At 39.6% G+C, this 17,640-nt stretch overlaps 1 protein-coding gene across 4 annotated transcripts in view; it reads left to right on the forward strand.

The window, feature by feature from the left end:
- The window catches only part of NRXN3 (neurexin 3), a 934,456-nt gene that overhangs the window by 357,420 nt on the left and 559,396 nt on the right, over nucleotides 1-17,640 (forward strand). For all 4 annotated transcript variants that reach the window (XM_082761542.1, XM_082761545.1, XM_082761544.1 and 1 more), the window contains one exon: nucleotides 12,885-13,004. In XM_082761542.1, the coding sequence (XP_082617668.1) occupies nucleotides 12,885-13,004 (120 nt within the window). The remainder of the gene's footprint in view (nucleotides 1-12,884; nucleotides 13,005-17,640) is intronic.

Genomic DNA, 17,640 nt, shown 5'->3' on the forward strand with positions numbered 1-17,640 from the left:
TTATAGGTAAAACTTCTTTTTACCCATTTGGTTTTAAGCATGCTCTTAATTACACAAATTCTTAGCTATCTTTTAAAACTGGACTTGAAAGCGAATAAAAGCTGTATCTGTAAATATTTGTTTCTTGTAAAGTTGGAGATGAAATATAGCAGTGCTCTGTCATTTACTGAGGATTTAAATGTATGTACTTTGCTAATGTTCAAGAGCAGTGTGCTTTACTGTTCCCATTCAGCACCTCTGAAAATTCAGCAATCATTGACTTTGAGGCTTATTTTATTAGAACGGAGCTGCTCTCAATGTGAGATTGTTAATCTTTGCAATGAAAATGGGTCAGAACTTCATTTTTCTTCCCTCTCCAAAAAGGTGGGAGGGGGGCGAACAGTGAGGCATCGGTGTTAGACCTGTGCATTAACAAATAATAAAGCAATGTGTGTGATGTTGAAATATATTTATTTAGCGGTCAGAAGTGTTCTTGGCTTGGGGTTTGGGGTTTTTGCTTGGTTCTTTGTTGTTGTTTACAGAACAGCTAGATGATGTTGGTTTCAAACTTGTTTCTTTTCTTCACTTTCTTTCCCTTCCCTCTTTTGGTGTACATCAAATAGACGACAGGAAGACATTAGATTTGTCTTCCAGACGCTGAAGTACTTTGCTAGGATATGTCACCAGCAATTGAAATAGAGAATAGGATGTTAAGACTCAATCTGTGAGAGTATCACACAGATGCAGAGCACTCAGATTAGTATTTTCTAAGCAGTCTTCTGTGGTTCCCTTAACCATTAAGTGATAAATCCCAGTCGAGTAGGGAAAATTTCTTGGCCATCAGTTTCATATAGGCCATCCAGATCATTATCAGACTAACTGGAAATGTTATACTTGGTATGAATTTACAAACTAGTGAGAGAATAGTTTAGGATCCATTGATCTAAACCATTAATTAGCAATACTATTGAAGAAGAAAAGAAAAGCTTGGCCTACGGTTCTGCAGAGTATTACACAGTGCTTGATTTCAGAAGAATTAGGTGAGATCAAGTGTAATGCTTACAGATTCCAGTTTTTACTTCTGTAAAACCTGACTCCTGAAGAATAAGTACATTTCTAGATTTGGTAACGGGAACCTTCTGAAGTCTGATCTTCATTCTCCAAGCTTGGGTCTGTTAAATGTGTGGCCTATGTAAATGGTAGTGGTGTTACAACATCGGTTCATTCCAATCAGGTTTTATACAATTTCATGAAGCTTGCTCATGAATGCATGGGTTTCACAGTGCTCCTGTGAAGGACAGAACTAAGAAATAATGGTTTGTTCAACAATTCAGGACACCAGCTGTTCACTGGCTAGAAATAGACGTCAAGGGGAAAAATGCATGGGTGAGAGGTGTGTCTAATGTACCCATCCCTGTAATAACCCCTACCTCCTTCCCTAACAAGCAGCATGAAGAAATAACAAGGCTGTGCTGGTGGTGTTTTTGTGTGTCTTTTAAAATGCAACATGGAGAAGTAACCTTTTTCACAGACTAAAATTCTGTCTTTCCAAATTTACAGTGGAAACTGAATACACTTGTCAGTAAGCTTTCAGTGGGAAATGAAAGTGCTAGAGAGATGTTTGACCAGCTTATGCCATTAATCAAATTCTCCTCTTTGTACAACTTAGCCAGAGGCTAATGTATTCTATTGCTTGATAGTCAAACAGTCTTATTGCTTAAGTGCCTCTGGAACAGCTTGAACTAATATGTAATCCCAGCACAACTAGATTTTTTTTTTTCCTTCAGTGTCTTTACAATGCTGGGTACTACTGCTCTTTTAAATGTGGTATGTAAGAATTAATAAACCTTGTAATTGAAAAAGCTAACTAACACACCCAGATATCGGCTGATCTCAAGAAGTTTACCTCTTTTTTTTCCTTGTGCTTGTGTCCTTATCTGTGCATTAAACAAGAATCTTTCTTTTTCTCTGTAAAAGATCTTCTCTTTTGAATATGAGTGTGATCTTGTCTGTGTGCTGAGCAAGAAAAGGAGACCCAAGATGCTAACAGTACTGTTACAGTCTACTTCCTGGTGGGAAGAGATCTGCTGGCTTCTGCCTCATCTTTCCTCAGCTGTTCCAGGATGCTTCCTTCCAATTAAGTGTCTGGTGCAATCCTATTTAATTCTAGTGATAACAGGCTTACAAATGGCTGTAGTATGAAATATATAAGGTTTGTATGAGGGCATACGCATGAAATTAAGTGACTCAGGTGATACGTTTGAGAAGAAGGATAGCATCACTTTGGGTATTGGAAACTGTCATTGGGAGCTCTGGGGGCAGAGAGGTGTGGATGTGTTTAAAGACACGTAGGCTTAGCTTTACCATCCATTTCCCTTTTTCCCCAGTGTATTTTTTCCTTTACACACTCCTTAGCTGACACGAAAGCTGTGACTTTAAAATCTGAATTTCAAAGGATTTCTCAATACTTGCCTCATATGTCATCTTTATCTGTAAATCCTCAACTATCCTTCAGTTTGCACTGCTGATCCCTCAGCTTTCCAGAAGCATATGATCCTTCCTTGATAGCTCCATAAGCTAAACCAAGAGCCTCTTGCCTGCAGATCTAAGTAATGCTTGTCAGTCTCCTCATCAGGGTTTCTCAGTTCAGGTGAAGGGGACAAGTGTATGCTTCCAGTGGACTGGAGATTGGTGATGTCTGTAAGTATCTGATTTCCATTGGTGATACAAATCTTGTTGCTGTGACTTGAGTGGCTTTCTGCTAGCAAGGTTCCAATTCTTTTGGCAGTATGTATTGTGACCCCCTGCTGATAGGGTTTTGGAAGCAAAAGGGTTAAATAGCATGAAATATATTATTTGACGCTAGATTTCCAAACAGCTTCTCTCATGGGTGCTCGGCACATGTTTAGTCTTAAAGTCGGTAGTAAGTGTAGATATGGCTTCCAAATGCCAATCAGGCTTGATAACTGTTTTGCAAAACGTGTGAAAGGGAAAGGAGAATATTTATTCAAGAGGATCCAAGCTCGTGCTGTGACACTTCGGGCACCACAACTTGGCCTCATTTTCTGCCTCATAAAACATGGTCAGCAGTATCCCCCGGTTTTGTAAAGGATGCATTAACATTGTAGTGTCCTGAAGAAACGAGGAACTCTATAAATATTAAAATGTAAATGAAAGACTTAGAGGACAGCAGCAAAACAAACCAAAAAAGGGTTTGGCTTGCAACTCAAGAAGAGAAAGGACAAGGGGATGTTTGGAGAGACTGTTCCGTATCTCTGTATAGGACAATTTAGTAATATCTTCCCATTGTGTTTTTATTGGGTCATAGTTATCTCGTATATAAGCTGGAAACATGGTCGTTACTGAAACAGTTTCCCTTAAATAATAAAGTACATAGCAATGCTCTGTCTACCTGGAATACCAAGATGATTTCAGGTAGGATAGCATCAGATGTATTGCCATGTGGTTACTATCTTGTACTAACCATTTCTACTTAAGGGCCAGGAAAGTAGTCAATGACTCTTCAAAAGATAACAGCAGCTAAGGGCTCTATTCCATTTCATGTGGAAGATAACTCTTTGAGATAGGCTTTATGTCTTTCACATTAAACACTTCAGTTTGCACTGCTGATCTCTCAGCTTTCCAGAAGCTAGTGATTGTGATCTTTCCCTGATAGCTCCTTAAGCAAAAGTAGGAGTCTCTTGCCTGGAGGTTGAAATGCCACTTACCATCCTTCTCCACCAGAGTTTCTCAGTGAGGAAAAGGGGACCGATGTGAACTATCAGTAACATGTGGTTTAATGTTAACATCTGAAAATGCAAGGTCTCCACTTGTGGTTTTGGGTTGCTATTTGCATTTGTTGGTAATATGATTTATACGCATACATGTAGGATGTTCTACCTCACGGTATGTCTGGGGTTCTCAGATATAAATACTGGCTAATAGCCAACAGAGAATTTTAAAACTGTTTGGTTGGCACCATAGGTTGAAATAAGTGGTGGACTTCAGTAAAGAGGCAGCATTGCGGAAAGGGAACTAAACCTCAAGAGTGCACGCAAGGCTTTCCACTGCCTGGACATGATGAATCCTGGTGGTTTTGTAATTGTATCTGGACATAACTTTAATGATACTGACTGTTATGCTGTTGGAGGGGCCTGAAGCTAGGTCATGTAATAGTCGTAGCAACCAGAGAGAACTCGCATGCACATGTAATGCCTCAGGCATATGGGTGCCACAGAGGTACCTGAAATGAAAAATGTAGGTCCTTTGTATGTTCAGTGTCTCTGGTCTTTGCCCTTGGTATTTGAATAATGAAGTGCTCTGTAGCAGGAGTGTCTTCTGCTCTGATACTACACAGCTAATGAGGGTCACAGTGTTCCTTAAACAGCTTTCTTTAAGTAATGTTTGGGACTGGAGCTCCAAAGACCTGTTTTTTTTTTTTTTTTTTTTTTTTATCCTTCTGACTCAACCATCTGTTCAACCATGTCTTTGGGAAGAGGAGCCCCTGCCCTTGCCGTTTTTTTGTGCTCTAGGAGAGGGGAACAAAGATGCTACCCTGCTGTTAAAGTGGTCTCTGATCCCTTGCTGAAACACACAGGTACCATTACTGGGAGGCACTGTACTGCTATTCCTGTATTTTTCCCCATCTCAGCTGCTTTGTCTTGCTTTCTGATCTCCTCACTTTTCAGACTTAGATGAGAAGTAGCAGGTATAATACTTGGGGAAAAAAAAATCACCACACTCAGAAAAGCACAAAAGCTCTGACCACGATCAGATAATTCCAAAATTCAAATAATTCCTTCCAATGAAGTAGTAAGAGCCGTTAGACTACGAGAAGGCTCACCACACGAGAAGACAGCCTCTTGTAATGGAGTTCCTTACTAATGTAACAGCAGCAAAGAACTTTTGGGGATACTTGTTGTGGAGGCTCATACATTTCATTCACGTGTTTTTCCCTTGGAGTAGTTTGAAACTTGTCTAGGCAGTAAGCAGTCAGATTTCCATTATGTGCACGCCTGTGAGCTATGTGGTGAGGCTCACTCCAGTTGTCGCAGCCTTGCCTCCAGCATCTTTTTCTCGCTATCATTGATTCTTGTTTTTGTGGGGAGACGTGAAACTAAACATGAGGAGAAACTGTAATTACCTTACTTACTTACTGTTTGAGACACAGATGAACTGAGCAACCAATTGAGGAGATTAGTGAGAAGCTGTACGGTTTGGGTACCCATACTATTATTTCTGCCCAGGAGTAAACAGAAGAATTCGCTCTCTGTGCTCATTATGCCTGAGGCTTGCTTTGACTAGCACTGCATCAGCAGAAAGCTAATCAAATGTAAAGCTGGCTTAAAACAGGATTTCTTTACCTCTTTATTACTGTTGTGGTCTGCAAAAATGTGTGCATAATTGTAAGGTAACTATTTCAGCAGCAGTCCCGTCCTGCCTTACCACCTCGTGAGGCCGGGCGCTGCCCTCTGGTGGCTGCTCTGCAGTGGCTGCACTGGAAGCTGCTCCCTGGCTGCCTCCCTGCCTGCCATGCATCCACAGACAGATCTCCTGAGCTTTGCCCTGTCAGTATGGCACGTACAAGTATTTCCTTAGGCAAACTGCAGATCAGTCACGATATAGCATCTTCTGAGTTCTTTGCACCGACCCTGATGTTTCGGTTGTTCTCATCGATTGGGAGCAGAAGGATGTTGTGTTGTGGCTCGAGTGCTTTGTGCCACAGTCCTAACTAAAGATGAAGGTAAAGACAGTCTGACTGAGCTCACTTTGAAGTTAATTTAATTAAACTGTTGTAAATCTTAATTTTAAAAGCATGAATGCTTTTTTTTTTTTTGTACTTACACATCCTTTTTTGACCTCACTGGTTAGAAATATAAATCGCTTTCCTTAGAAGTGGGAATAACTCCCCAATAAATAACTTTTTTGCTAAGAATGGGAAGCCATCTGCTATCATTAAAAATTAGTATCTTGAATAGGAAATTAATATATATATATATATATTTAAAAAAAAAAAAAAAAACATTAAAAACTTCTTTCATTTCTAGTCTCCCATTTAATCCGAAAACTGATCCTTCCCAATGATGGTTAACACAAATGTTTCCTTGGTGTCTTTTTAAAAAACATTCTTTGGTAGACACATGCAGTAGTTACATAGTCTCTAGAAACATTAAATACAACAGGACTGAAATTGAGGCAAACAAGGGGAATGACCCACTGCCCTTGGTGGAAAAACGGCACAAGCACAGTCTGTGCCAGGTATGTGACCTGTACCATGTACGTGACCAGACTGTCTCCTTTTTTCATTCTTAATCACAAGCTTTTTTCATACTGAGTGGAAGACACACAACATAATTTCTGCACTGTGTTGTTTGAGAGCCTTCTGAGCAAGCTGTTTTCATGTTAAATGCTGCTTGCATCCATCTGAGTCTTAATACAGTTACTGGCTAGGGTGCCTATAAAAGAAAGCAATAGTCATCCATAGTGGTGCTACCAGTATTTATAAAAAAGCAAGGAACATATGTAAGTGCTTGTGTGTATGTATGTGTACATATATATTTAATTAGTTTTTTTTTAAGGCTTTTTAAAATACTTGGTATCCAAAGAACTAAATCTAGCTTAACTTATTTTTCATCGAGTTTCTAGGGACCCAGAGGTATGTTTCTGAAAGAACGAGTAGAATAGTCTTGCTACTTTTGATTTATTTGCTGAATAAATTTCATGCACTTAATGAGTTTGGCTGCTGGGGTTGGGATTCTCATTTGCTCTTATGAGGATAACTGATTCAGGGTACATCTAAAGGTTTTTGTGTATGCACTTTTATATTGCTGTACAAATGTAAGTAATTAAACTTGGTTTCTGGGTAGACTGGTGTAAACCATGTTCAAGTATATTGATTTCCCAGTGAAGCTGCTCTGTGTAGGTGTAAACAACTTCTCTGTAAAGCCTGATAAAAGTAGTTTTTTTAATGTATGTTATGTTTTGTTTAACTTATTGTAATACTTGGAGATGATCATGTTCCTTGAGGAAATGAAAAGCCCGGTACAGGTAAGGTAGCCCGGTTGAAGGTACTGCAGGGAAGTGAAACTCTTTATTCCTTGTTAGCAGCCTTGAAAATGGGAATTCTAAAACCTGTATATGAGCAAAACAAATGTGTATGTATGTGAAAGTGTTAATTTGACCGAGTTATCTACCTATGTCTGCAATATGCCGAGAGTCTGAGGTTGCCAGTTGTTTCCTAGCAATTAACAATGCTCCTGAGTTGGACAGCAGATGTCAGTCAAAAACTTCTTGTCAATATTACTGCTACCTGAAAACACCAACAAAATTCATACTATTTATATTAATCCAAAACCAAAATGTATTGAAGGTTTCCATGGCAGCTGCCAGATATCCTTTTGGGCCCTGCTTGTACTTTAATGTTTGCCCTGCCCTCTTTAGGAACTCTTCACATTTTGTGAAGTCATAAAGGGGTGAGAACATGTCGCAGCTGCTTTATCTTTGCACCCACATCTGATTCCTTTTTGCCTTAATTGAAACTGTCTCTAGAAATTGTGGCTGAGTATCTTTGGGCCTAGAGTTTCTTTTGCCCATCTTTTGAAAAAATAATGAAAAAAAGGTTTTATATTTTATAGGACAATATGGTAGATATTGCATAACATTCTGCATAATTATTTCATGTACATTGCTATATTCATATATATATATATGCTATATATATTCAGCGTATATAAAACCTATATCTTTAAAATGTTAATATCATTTGGGGTGAAAAAAAAGGTTGGGAATTTTTGTATTGGAAAATATGTATAGAAATAGAGTTTGACATCTTGCTGTAGCATCTTCAAGTGATATTGCAGTAACTGGCTGCCTAATGTTCATTATTATGTTCATCATAAAAATTTTCCAGTTCTTTCCTTTGGCATTGTAACATGACCATTCAGTGTCACACTCTTGGGGCTGCAATGAAGGCAACCACTCTGCAGTTCTGCTAGCCACATCTAAATATTTAAGGAATAGCTGAATAAGGTCTAACTGGGCTTGGTCCTTTTTCCTGAAAGCTTCGAGGGAATCTGTCCAGGTTGTCTCATGATTCATTCTCATGTTTCACAGACCTGTGCACAAGTTTTTCACAGTGAATCATGTTATGTTAACATGTGGGTAAAAACAACCTTACTGTCCATCTCTAGAAGGCAGAGCAAGAGGAAAAAATAAATAAAAAAAAAAAACCCTCATCCTTCCCTTGGGATGCTGATGGCGTTTTTGAGCAATGTTGCCCTGTATAAAACAGACATAAAAAAGTCTACTGCCAGCGAACAAAGCTTTGATAGCAGCTGAGCATTCTAAATAAATTATTATTTTTTAAATAAAAGTTTCTATTATTACTGTGGGTCATCTCTCAAAGTATTGTTTACCACTGTAGAATTTATTGTTGTAACTGTAATGAGGAAGAGCCTTTCTCATTCTCATCAGTCTGACAATGTCCTTTCTGGTTGTCTTTTGATATGTTTGACCTCTTCTGTAATGTTCGATAAGGTGTGCAGTAATGAAGATAGCCTTGTTTCATGAAGTCTGTTTTAATCATATAAATGGATCAGATAATGACAGCCTGCACTGAGAGTAAAGGCACGCTCTTTGATCCACCTGTGAGAAAATGGTGAGAGGATTAACCTTCTTTCTCCTTTGCATTTCAGAGTAGGGAAATTCTGTGTGCTGGTAGCCAAAACAGCTGATGCTTTCTGAGCTATGATTTTAAATGCAGCCCTCTGACCGGTTATTTGCTCTAAATGAGCAAGCTCTTGGGGCCAGATGGAAAGCAACTTTTTTTTTTCAGAGAGCATGAATTTCTTTTTGTTTGTACTTCAGTATGGCTATTCTTGCTGCTTACATAGTCTAGTGGGGCCAAGCTATTAATTAGCAACAGTGTACCTATGCTAGAGAAATAAAAAATTGGACATCCTGGGCTGACCAGAATGAGTTTCTCTGTTTGAAAGCATATACTAGTTATTTGATATAAATGCAATGTGCATGCTTATTGACAAGATTTCAGATGATTTACGAGGTGGTAAGGAGGAGCTGTGGCAGCTGAGTCAAGGAATCTTTGCTCAGGAAGCCTGAACTGCAGGTGGATTTCTGATAAAGTAGTGTTTGCCCCTACACTGAAGGAATACACACTAGCCTGCTTCATGAGGATAGTGCTCACTTGAGCGATATGCTACTCATTAGAGGTCGTTAGGGGGGTGGAATGACCAAGAAGGCCAGAGACACGTGTTCTCAGGGTGGGCAAGACTCTGTTAGCTTAATAGTTAATTTATTGTGAAAGTAGCAATTTTTTTTTCCCTGTTATGTTACATCTTTCTTGTTCTCACTCAGAAATGAAACAAAATGCAAAAATTGCTTAATGCCCAGCTGCTATCTCATCAGAAGCATTATAAATAGAAAGTGTTGCCAGGCACCCAACTTCTAACACTGCTGCCTCTTTTTCTGGTTCCTTGTCTTTTATGATAAAAGACTGTTGCACGAGGGGAAGACTCATATCTTTGACTTTCTTCTCTGTCCAGCTAACCTTTGCTTTGCCACTTCCTACACCTGCATTATAGATGAAGGGTGAGAGAGGTGCAGGACAGCTTGAAGGGGGAAATCTGTCTTCCTTGGCCAAACACTTGCTGCTGCGTTTAGCTGTAAGACCATACAAATGCCTTACTGCATGTTCAGGGAGAGCACTTGATCCTCACCACTACACATGAACTATTTCTTCTTATTCTGAAGCAGCCACAAGTGTTGGATCAGAAGTCTTCCTCTTTTTAAAAGCTGACCACATATGACTATATGGTAGCAGCACATGCAGTCATCCTGCTCAGTGAGATGAGGCTTGGCACCCAGAGGTAGCAATCCCCAAGTGCAGTTGCTGAACTGCTTTGAGTTCAGTGGGAGTTCACTCAGGGAGCAGCAATTCATTTGCACACTGTCAACTGAAAAATGCAGGCACAATTTTGCTGGTTTTTTTTTGGGTCAACCCACCTGCTGCAGAAATGTCTTCAAAGCATGTGAAAACAAAACAGTTTGAATGGAGTAAAAATACCTTTTGGAAGTGCTCGTCTGAATTTCACATCTGATGAATGCTCTTGAGCAGTCCCATGTACACATGTTTTTTGGTACACGTTGTTTGGGTAACCCTACCAAAAGAAGCTCATGCCTGTTATTCCATACAAAATGAAGACTTGTGCATAAACAAAAGTATTTTAAATTTTCTTGATGGATTAAATATTAAATCGATCAAGACATGATCAAGACAGACTAGTAAATGTGGAATCATTTATTTTGCTGTGCTTGCTTTTCAAATTTATTAGCACAAACTATTAACCACTTCTAAATAGGAATCTCATTTGTAGACAACCTCATTCATTTGGAAAGAAGTTGGAAGGCCTTGAAATTCATATTAATTTATTTCTGAATTGGTTAAGGTACATTTTCTGTGAATCTAGTCAGCTTCTGTTACTGTCACAATTTTCATTTGAAAGAGTTACAGTGGGCATCAAGTTAGTAATGGCAAGCCAAAGCAGCTCTTTTTTTGCTGACTCCTATTTGTGAGTCTGGGGTTGAAAGGGGATAACAAAGAGGTCAAGCACTTGGAGTGGCTGATCCATGGTGAGCACAGAGCTGCTGTGCAGAAAGCATTGTGTTTTCAGGTCAGCCAAGTCAGCCCACCTGGCTCCTTCCCTCGGTTTAGCCCTAGCAGCCACAATCATCCTGTGGAAAAGGTCACTGTGAAGCCATTTGCTGCTCTCGTTTTGCCTGCAGTTTGCCTGAAGTCAGGTAGTGTTACAAAAACACACAGGTAGGGGGTTCATTTAGGCCGAGGAAGTGGCTGTGTGTAACTACAGTAACTGCTGCAGTGTGCTCTCACGTAGGCATTACCTTTCCAGGCTGTCCGGGTGCATCCATTTGTAACATGCTCTCAGGGACAGTATCTGCTCCCACTGATGTACATCTAGCATAACTTTCTTGGACTTCGTTAAATGGAGTTTAAGTTCTGTTGATACAGACAAGTTAAACTTTGTGGCTATGACCTAGCTGTCAGGTTTGCATTTGTGGTGCAGTCTGCCTTTAGCACACAGGTGGGAAATCTGCAGAGGTTATGGGACTCCTATCAAGGAGGTATTGTCTGTAATTACAGTATATGACTCCCTATCCTCTTAAATCTATGGATGACTTTTTTTTTCAGTCACTTTGCAAAGAGTTTTTTTTTTTTTTTCCTCTTGCTCTGTGGTAAAATTGGTTAGCAATTGGCTTTATTTGAAAGCGAATTGAGTTCCCTTTTTGTTAACATGAACTGTGTGATCCCTTATTGAGAGATGTAATGTTCATTCTGCTGTCATCTCATTCTGTAAGGTTTCCCTACCATGTTGTATCCTAGCTAAATGAGACGTTTTCTTTGCCCGCATCCCCCTTAGTAAGGTGCAGTTACAATAATGTTGCTAATTAGGCAGCATGCACACTGGGGGCTGCCTACTGTCCTTGGGTATGATTTCTACCTCTTCAATTCTGTCTCACTCTGTAACATGCTACTCTTACTTGTTAGTCAGCACCACAACACAGATCAGAGTGGGTACATCTCCCTTGTGCAGAGCTTTGCTTGGAGATGGGTACTCTTTCAGTGAAGGTGGACTGTGTGGTAACCAGCTCAAAGTATCTGAATAAAAAATGGATTTTTGTTGAACAAACATGGAGAAATAATCTGTGTATCTGATATCTGGTTTTACCAGTGCAGTAAGGTGAGCTGTAGTGGCTCTTAGTATTGTCCCTGTCCTATTTCTCTGGTGTAGCTTTTCCTTTTTTGGGTTTTCTCTTCTGCCATTTTGGGCAATGGGCCCAGACCTGACGAGCAACAATTCCTGCTTCATTTCTCTGATACTTCTCTGATATATCTATGTCCAAAAAAAAAAAAAAAAAAAAAAAAAAAGCTGAGTACTGTACAGAAATGAGCATAGACAGTTTTAATTTAGCACACACTATTCTTCACTTACCATTTGACAGGAGCGAGGTGTTCCAGTCCTGTAATCTGAACAATTAATGTTTTAAGTAATTACCTGTCAACTGTGATGGGTAAGCAGCAAAAATGGACAAATACGGGTAGCACCAATGCTGTTCTTCTAGGAGCATTGCTTGCAAGGACAACTGTGGCTTAACTTTTTGGAGGGGAAAGGGCTCCTCTTTACCTATGGTGACATGAAGTTCAGGGGGCCCAGCAAGCACCCTGTGTGGGTATGGCCAGGATGCTTTGTGAAACAACCTTAGAGGAATCGGCCAGGTGGTGAGTGGTGTTTGGAAGCCTTTCTGTCTTTATTATTATTGTTCGTTTCTTTGGGTGTTTTTTTTTTTTTATTTTTTTATTTTTGGGGACTGAAAGACTGAAACCAGCCTGGCGTTTATACCTAAGTGTTAGGAGACCAGTGTAATTAAAGTTGAAAAGAATCCTAAGCACCTTGCAGCTGTTGTAAATGAAGGCTCTTAGGAAAGAAAAAAAAAAAAAAAAAAAAAAAAAGTAAAATGCTGGCTCTGCTCTAGTGTTATTTCTGTCACCAGTTTGTTTTTCTAATACTGTAATGCCCAGTACAGTGCTATGTTTGGAAATGAGTGCCATACTATAAGAGAGATTTCTGCCTCTTTTAAGAGGTGTGTGACCACTGGGCTCTGAGGACCAATGCGCTTCTCTGAGAGTAAGCATGACCCTGACTCCCTCAGAGCTGGGAAGGTACCTGAGGGTTGACTGCAGGTTGTAATACACTTACATGGTCTCCTAGCCTGTATCACACCAGGTTGATTTTAGCGACCTTTCCAGTTGGGCAAATACTAAACTTAATTTGGGGTCTGACTTTAACTGTCTTGCATATCACCATCCCCAGGCAAGGGACCTGAAACTCTTTATGCTGGACAGAAACTCAATGACAACGAGTGGCACACTGTTCGAGTTGTTCGGCGTGGAAAGAGCCTGAAGCTGATGGTGGATGATGACGTTGCTGAGGGTGAGTGCGATGTATGGAAGTTCTGGTCATTGCCTTCATGTCTCTGTTCCCAGCCTCTTCTCTGCCTTTACATACATTTTCTCTGTTTTTGTGTATCTTTTTTTCCCCCTGCCTCAGTCACTTCCTGTGTACTTATAAGGGCTATGCTGAAACTAATGTTCAGCTGTGTGAGGCTAACTGTGCCCAGCCTGTTCCAGAGACTTTTGTGACAATCGTAATATCTGAATTATGTGATTATGGGATAGAGGAGCTCGCACATGCCCAGGAGCACAAAGGTGCTGAGCATCACATCCTCTTTTGTCAGGCTCTGTTTGGAGTATGTTGTGAGTATACTCATTCCTGAGCTGCAGAGGTGGTGATTTCCTGTGCAATAGAATGAAAGCTAGAGGTCTCTAAACCTTCCCTCTGTACGAACTTTTCTTCAACAGTAAAACCGTATTTGATAGATGTATTAGAGAATATAGATTTCTGTCTCTGCTGTTTATTTGCAACTACCCGTGTCTGTGTTTCAGAGCCATCCAGAAGAAAAGGCAAATAGAGCAGTTTGCTCCCAACGTCCTTTGAGAGGTTAGGGAGGACCCTAACTCACCAGAGATTTGGATGGGTCTGGTGGAAAAGGTGTCCCTGCCTGCAGCAGGGGGGTTGGAATTAGATGGTCTTTAAGGTCCCTTCCAACCCAAAGCATTCTATGATTCTGTATCTTATTCTGACATACAAGGTGTGACAGTTCTATGTTTTTTCTTGTGTTTGCTAAGGGCTTTTTGAGCTTATGATTCTTTTTGTAGAGAGATGAAGTTGAAAGGGGGAAGAAAAGAACAGCTACTAAGAAAGACAAGTGTGTCTCAAGTTAGATTTGCATTAAAATGACCCAGGTACTTTATACTGATCTGTTTTCATTACAGAGCTTTTAGAGGTGATATTTTTGGTCCATTTCCCCACAGCTACAAAAGCCATAAACGTCTTTCTCTTTTTGAATGGTGGTTTAAAATTCTCATAGCTGTGTATAACTGTGGGAACTGGGTGTTTGAGGAAAACACCAGCAGTCTGAAAGCTGATAATGGAATCACAAAGAATGGTAACTCTGGAGGCAGCACTGATCTGAGTATATTCATTTGGTTGTGACCCATGCTGTTTCGCCAGATGCTGCAGGTCCTCTTTGCTAGCTTCTACTTGAAAAGCAATGAGAAAGAATGGCTGCCGTAGGATATACAATTCTGGCACTGCCTCTCTCTGGAAGAAAAAAAAGTTCTTTTCTACTGGTTGAATGCAGTTAATTGTAGGTGAAGTGTTAATTAGATTATCTGGAAAGCTATGAGCAGGATTTTGAAATAAGCCCAAAGATACGGGTTTACAGGAAAATATCTTGATGTACATTTTACCTCTGAGGTAAATATATTCTGTGCTCTAGGCTGAGAATTTGCAAGAGAGAGTCAGAAAAATATGCAAGAAAAAAGAAAATGCCTTTTCCATGTAGGAATTGGCAGAGACTTAATCTACAGTAGCTTGGAGGAAAGGGGAAAATTTATTTAAGAGGGAAGCTTCTGGATTAGTGAAATATGCTGCTAAATGCATCATCCTGTTTACTTTTGCATTTTAAGAGAACAAATCTTCTGGATACGATTTTTTAGCAAGCACCATGAGGTGGCACTCTCTACATTACCAACTCAGTCCCCAGAAATGCCATCTGTTTTTGAAGTCTATTTTTCATGAACCTGAGTTTATAAATAATAATGATACAATCCTATACTAAAATAGGATGTGCATATGTACATGTATATGAATTACATAATTAAAGATGCATTACAGCTAAAAATATCTGTTAAAGAATACCATAGTGGGGAAGTCAAAAGTCAGAAAAGCCAGAGTTAAGACTTTCTGTTCAATCTGCATTCCACTTCCTGGAGTAGATCTTAAATGATGTGGTCACATAGATTTTTCCACTGGATTCATGCTGTCTTTAGGCATAGATCAGAAGTCTAAATTGAGCCCTCAGTAAAAATAAACAGCCTATTTGATTGCCACCTTCTTTCTTTTTGCTTGTTTGGAATAATGAACACCAACTAAATTTTGCTCTAAATATAGAGCTGTCGATTTCTTTTTGTGTGTGTGCACCACTCATCAATATGTTTACATAGAACTAAGAAGTTGTAATTGGATTTATTCCTGTGTTTGTTTCATGAAGTGAGTAGGGTTTTTTTCCCCCATTTTACATGTTTGGAAACGGTGTACCAGATTAAAGTTGGATGTATTTGGTACAAATTTGACATGATTTTTAGTCATTTACATGCACAAATATTCAATGTGTCTGTAAATAGGATCCTATTAGTTCAACTCTGCTACTTGGAGAACTAGGTGTACACAATTAATGACCACCTGTGAAAAATTTGTCATGAAGTGAATTATGCATCTTCCCGCAGGAAACCTAAGACAGAGACAGCATCTAGTTTCCCTGGACAGCATTTTGCTGTCTAATCATAAAACCCTTCTACATTTCTTCTGTCCTTCTCCCCACAACCAACCCCAGAATATCAGTGATAAATGAGACGTAAGTACAGCAGGCATATTATTCCTCCCTACAACATGTTACAAGCACCCAAATTCCACAGTGGAGGCTGGGATTTCTTCTGTCTGCTACCACTTGAGCAACAAGCTGCTGATTGTGATACTCTGTAAGGACCAGGGTGGGGGAATGAGAGGTGAACTCTGCATGTGGGGCTGACAGGGAGTGGATTTCACACCATGGTTCTTTAGGAGAAGACATCTCTGTCCTGATTCTGATCTTGTGTTATCATGCACTTTTCAGCCTTTCACTGAACTTCTATCTGTACTATCACAGCAGTCCTATATTTTTTTAAGCCAGTCCCAGTATTGTCACTTTTTACCTTCTTTAAAAGCCTGGGCTCTTCTTTTCCATCCTTCCTCACTCCATTTCTCATGTCCCCTATATTTTGGTTTGGGTGTACTGGGTGTCTGGGTGTACTCCAGCTTTCATAGGTTTGACACCTCTCCCTTCTACCTCCCCACAACCCATCTCTACATTTTAGTTTTATAACCTTTTGAAGTAAAGAAGTAGGATTTATTTATTTTTTAAGATATATTTTTTTTTTAGAAAGAATATACCTCTCTCTTGTCTTGGAAAAAATCTAAATTTTCATTTCGTTACACTAAAACTGAAATGATCTGTAATCATCACAGTAGTGATTTCAGGAGGTTCATCTAAACAAGCTTTCTCATACACGGTTTCAGTTCCTTTGAACTGACATTTTTCAGAATAAAATACCTCTGGTAAAGAACTGTTTGAGGATTTAAAAGCATTTGTATTCATACTACAATTTGAATTTCTGAATAATTAGTAATATGTGGCTGATTTCATTTACTTGTGAGTTTGTCCAGCACTATGTGCTTAGGTTGTTGCTTCCCATGTCAATGGTCACTATATAATTTGTATAATTGTATATTTAGATCTACTGCTAAAATTGTAAGTGAAAAAAATAAATTTTATGTAGTATTTTATCTTCAGATTTGGAGTAGATACTTAAACAGTTTTTCCTAATGTTTTTTGCTGCCTTTGTCCAAATGTGATTAAGTTTTTGCAAAGTATAAAGTATATGTACACTTTGTATTTGGTCATGAAAGGCGAAATAAATATGTAATGTTCAAGAGGGCCTAAGGAAGAAAGACTATTAGTTCACTTTGTCTGATTCTTTATATACCAAGATTTAGGATCATCCAAGCGTCTTGTAAACATTTCCAGCTTTACTTTTATCCTCAGTGGAAAAAGGCATGTTGCAGACAGGAAAAGTCACAAAAGGCCTACCAGTATGGTGTTTTTTTTTCTTTCTGATGCCTGGGAACTATTTAGGTAAGAAAAAGCAGGAGACTTCAGGAGACAGTAGAGAAGGTGAGAGAGCTTTGAAATCCCAGTGGATCTGTCTTGGGGAAATGAAATAAATAAATATTTTCCCAGAGCTGAGGTATGGGGGTCAGTGAGACTCAGGTATAATCCCAGTGACTCAGATATACCTCCTTCTGTGGCTGGTCAAGTTATGTATATACACTAATTGATCAGTAGATGCAGTCATGCAGGGTATTACTGATAAATTCTTCCTGTCTGTAGCCCACTGGGACCATCAATTCAGGTCTTTATCTGGGTGTTGTTTTTTCACAAAACTAGGATGTGTTTATATATTTTTGAACTGTTTTTTAAACCTGGTGGAACTACACCTGAGTGCTAAAATGTTGTTGGAGGAGGAGGTCCACCAACAGGTAGTGTGGCTGCCTAAGCTTTGTCTCCTTTGGAAAACATTCTAAAATTAAGTTACTTGTGCAGTAATTAGAATCATAGAACAGAATGCCATAGAATGGCTTTGGTTTGAAGGGACCTTAAAGATCACCTTGTTCCAACACACCTGCTATGGTGAGGGAGACAATCACCTCCCTCAACCTGCCTGTGACTCCTCTGTTGATGCAGCCTGGGATGTAGTTGGCTTTCTGGGCTGCAAGTGCACATTGCTGACTCATGTCAAGCTTCTCATCCACCAGAACCTTTGAGTGCTTCTTCGCCTGGCTGATCTCGGTGAGTTCTTCTCCCAGTCTGTACTCCTGTTTGGGATTGTTCCAGCCCAGGTGCAGCACC

Source organism: Aythya marila (genome assembly GCF_965140915.1).
Source record: "Aythya marila genome assembly, chromosome: 5".
In the NCBI taxonomy this organism is placed as follows: Eukaryota; Metazoa; Chordata; class Aves; order Anseriformes; family Anatidae; genus Aythya; species Aythya marila.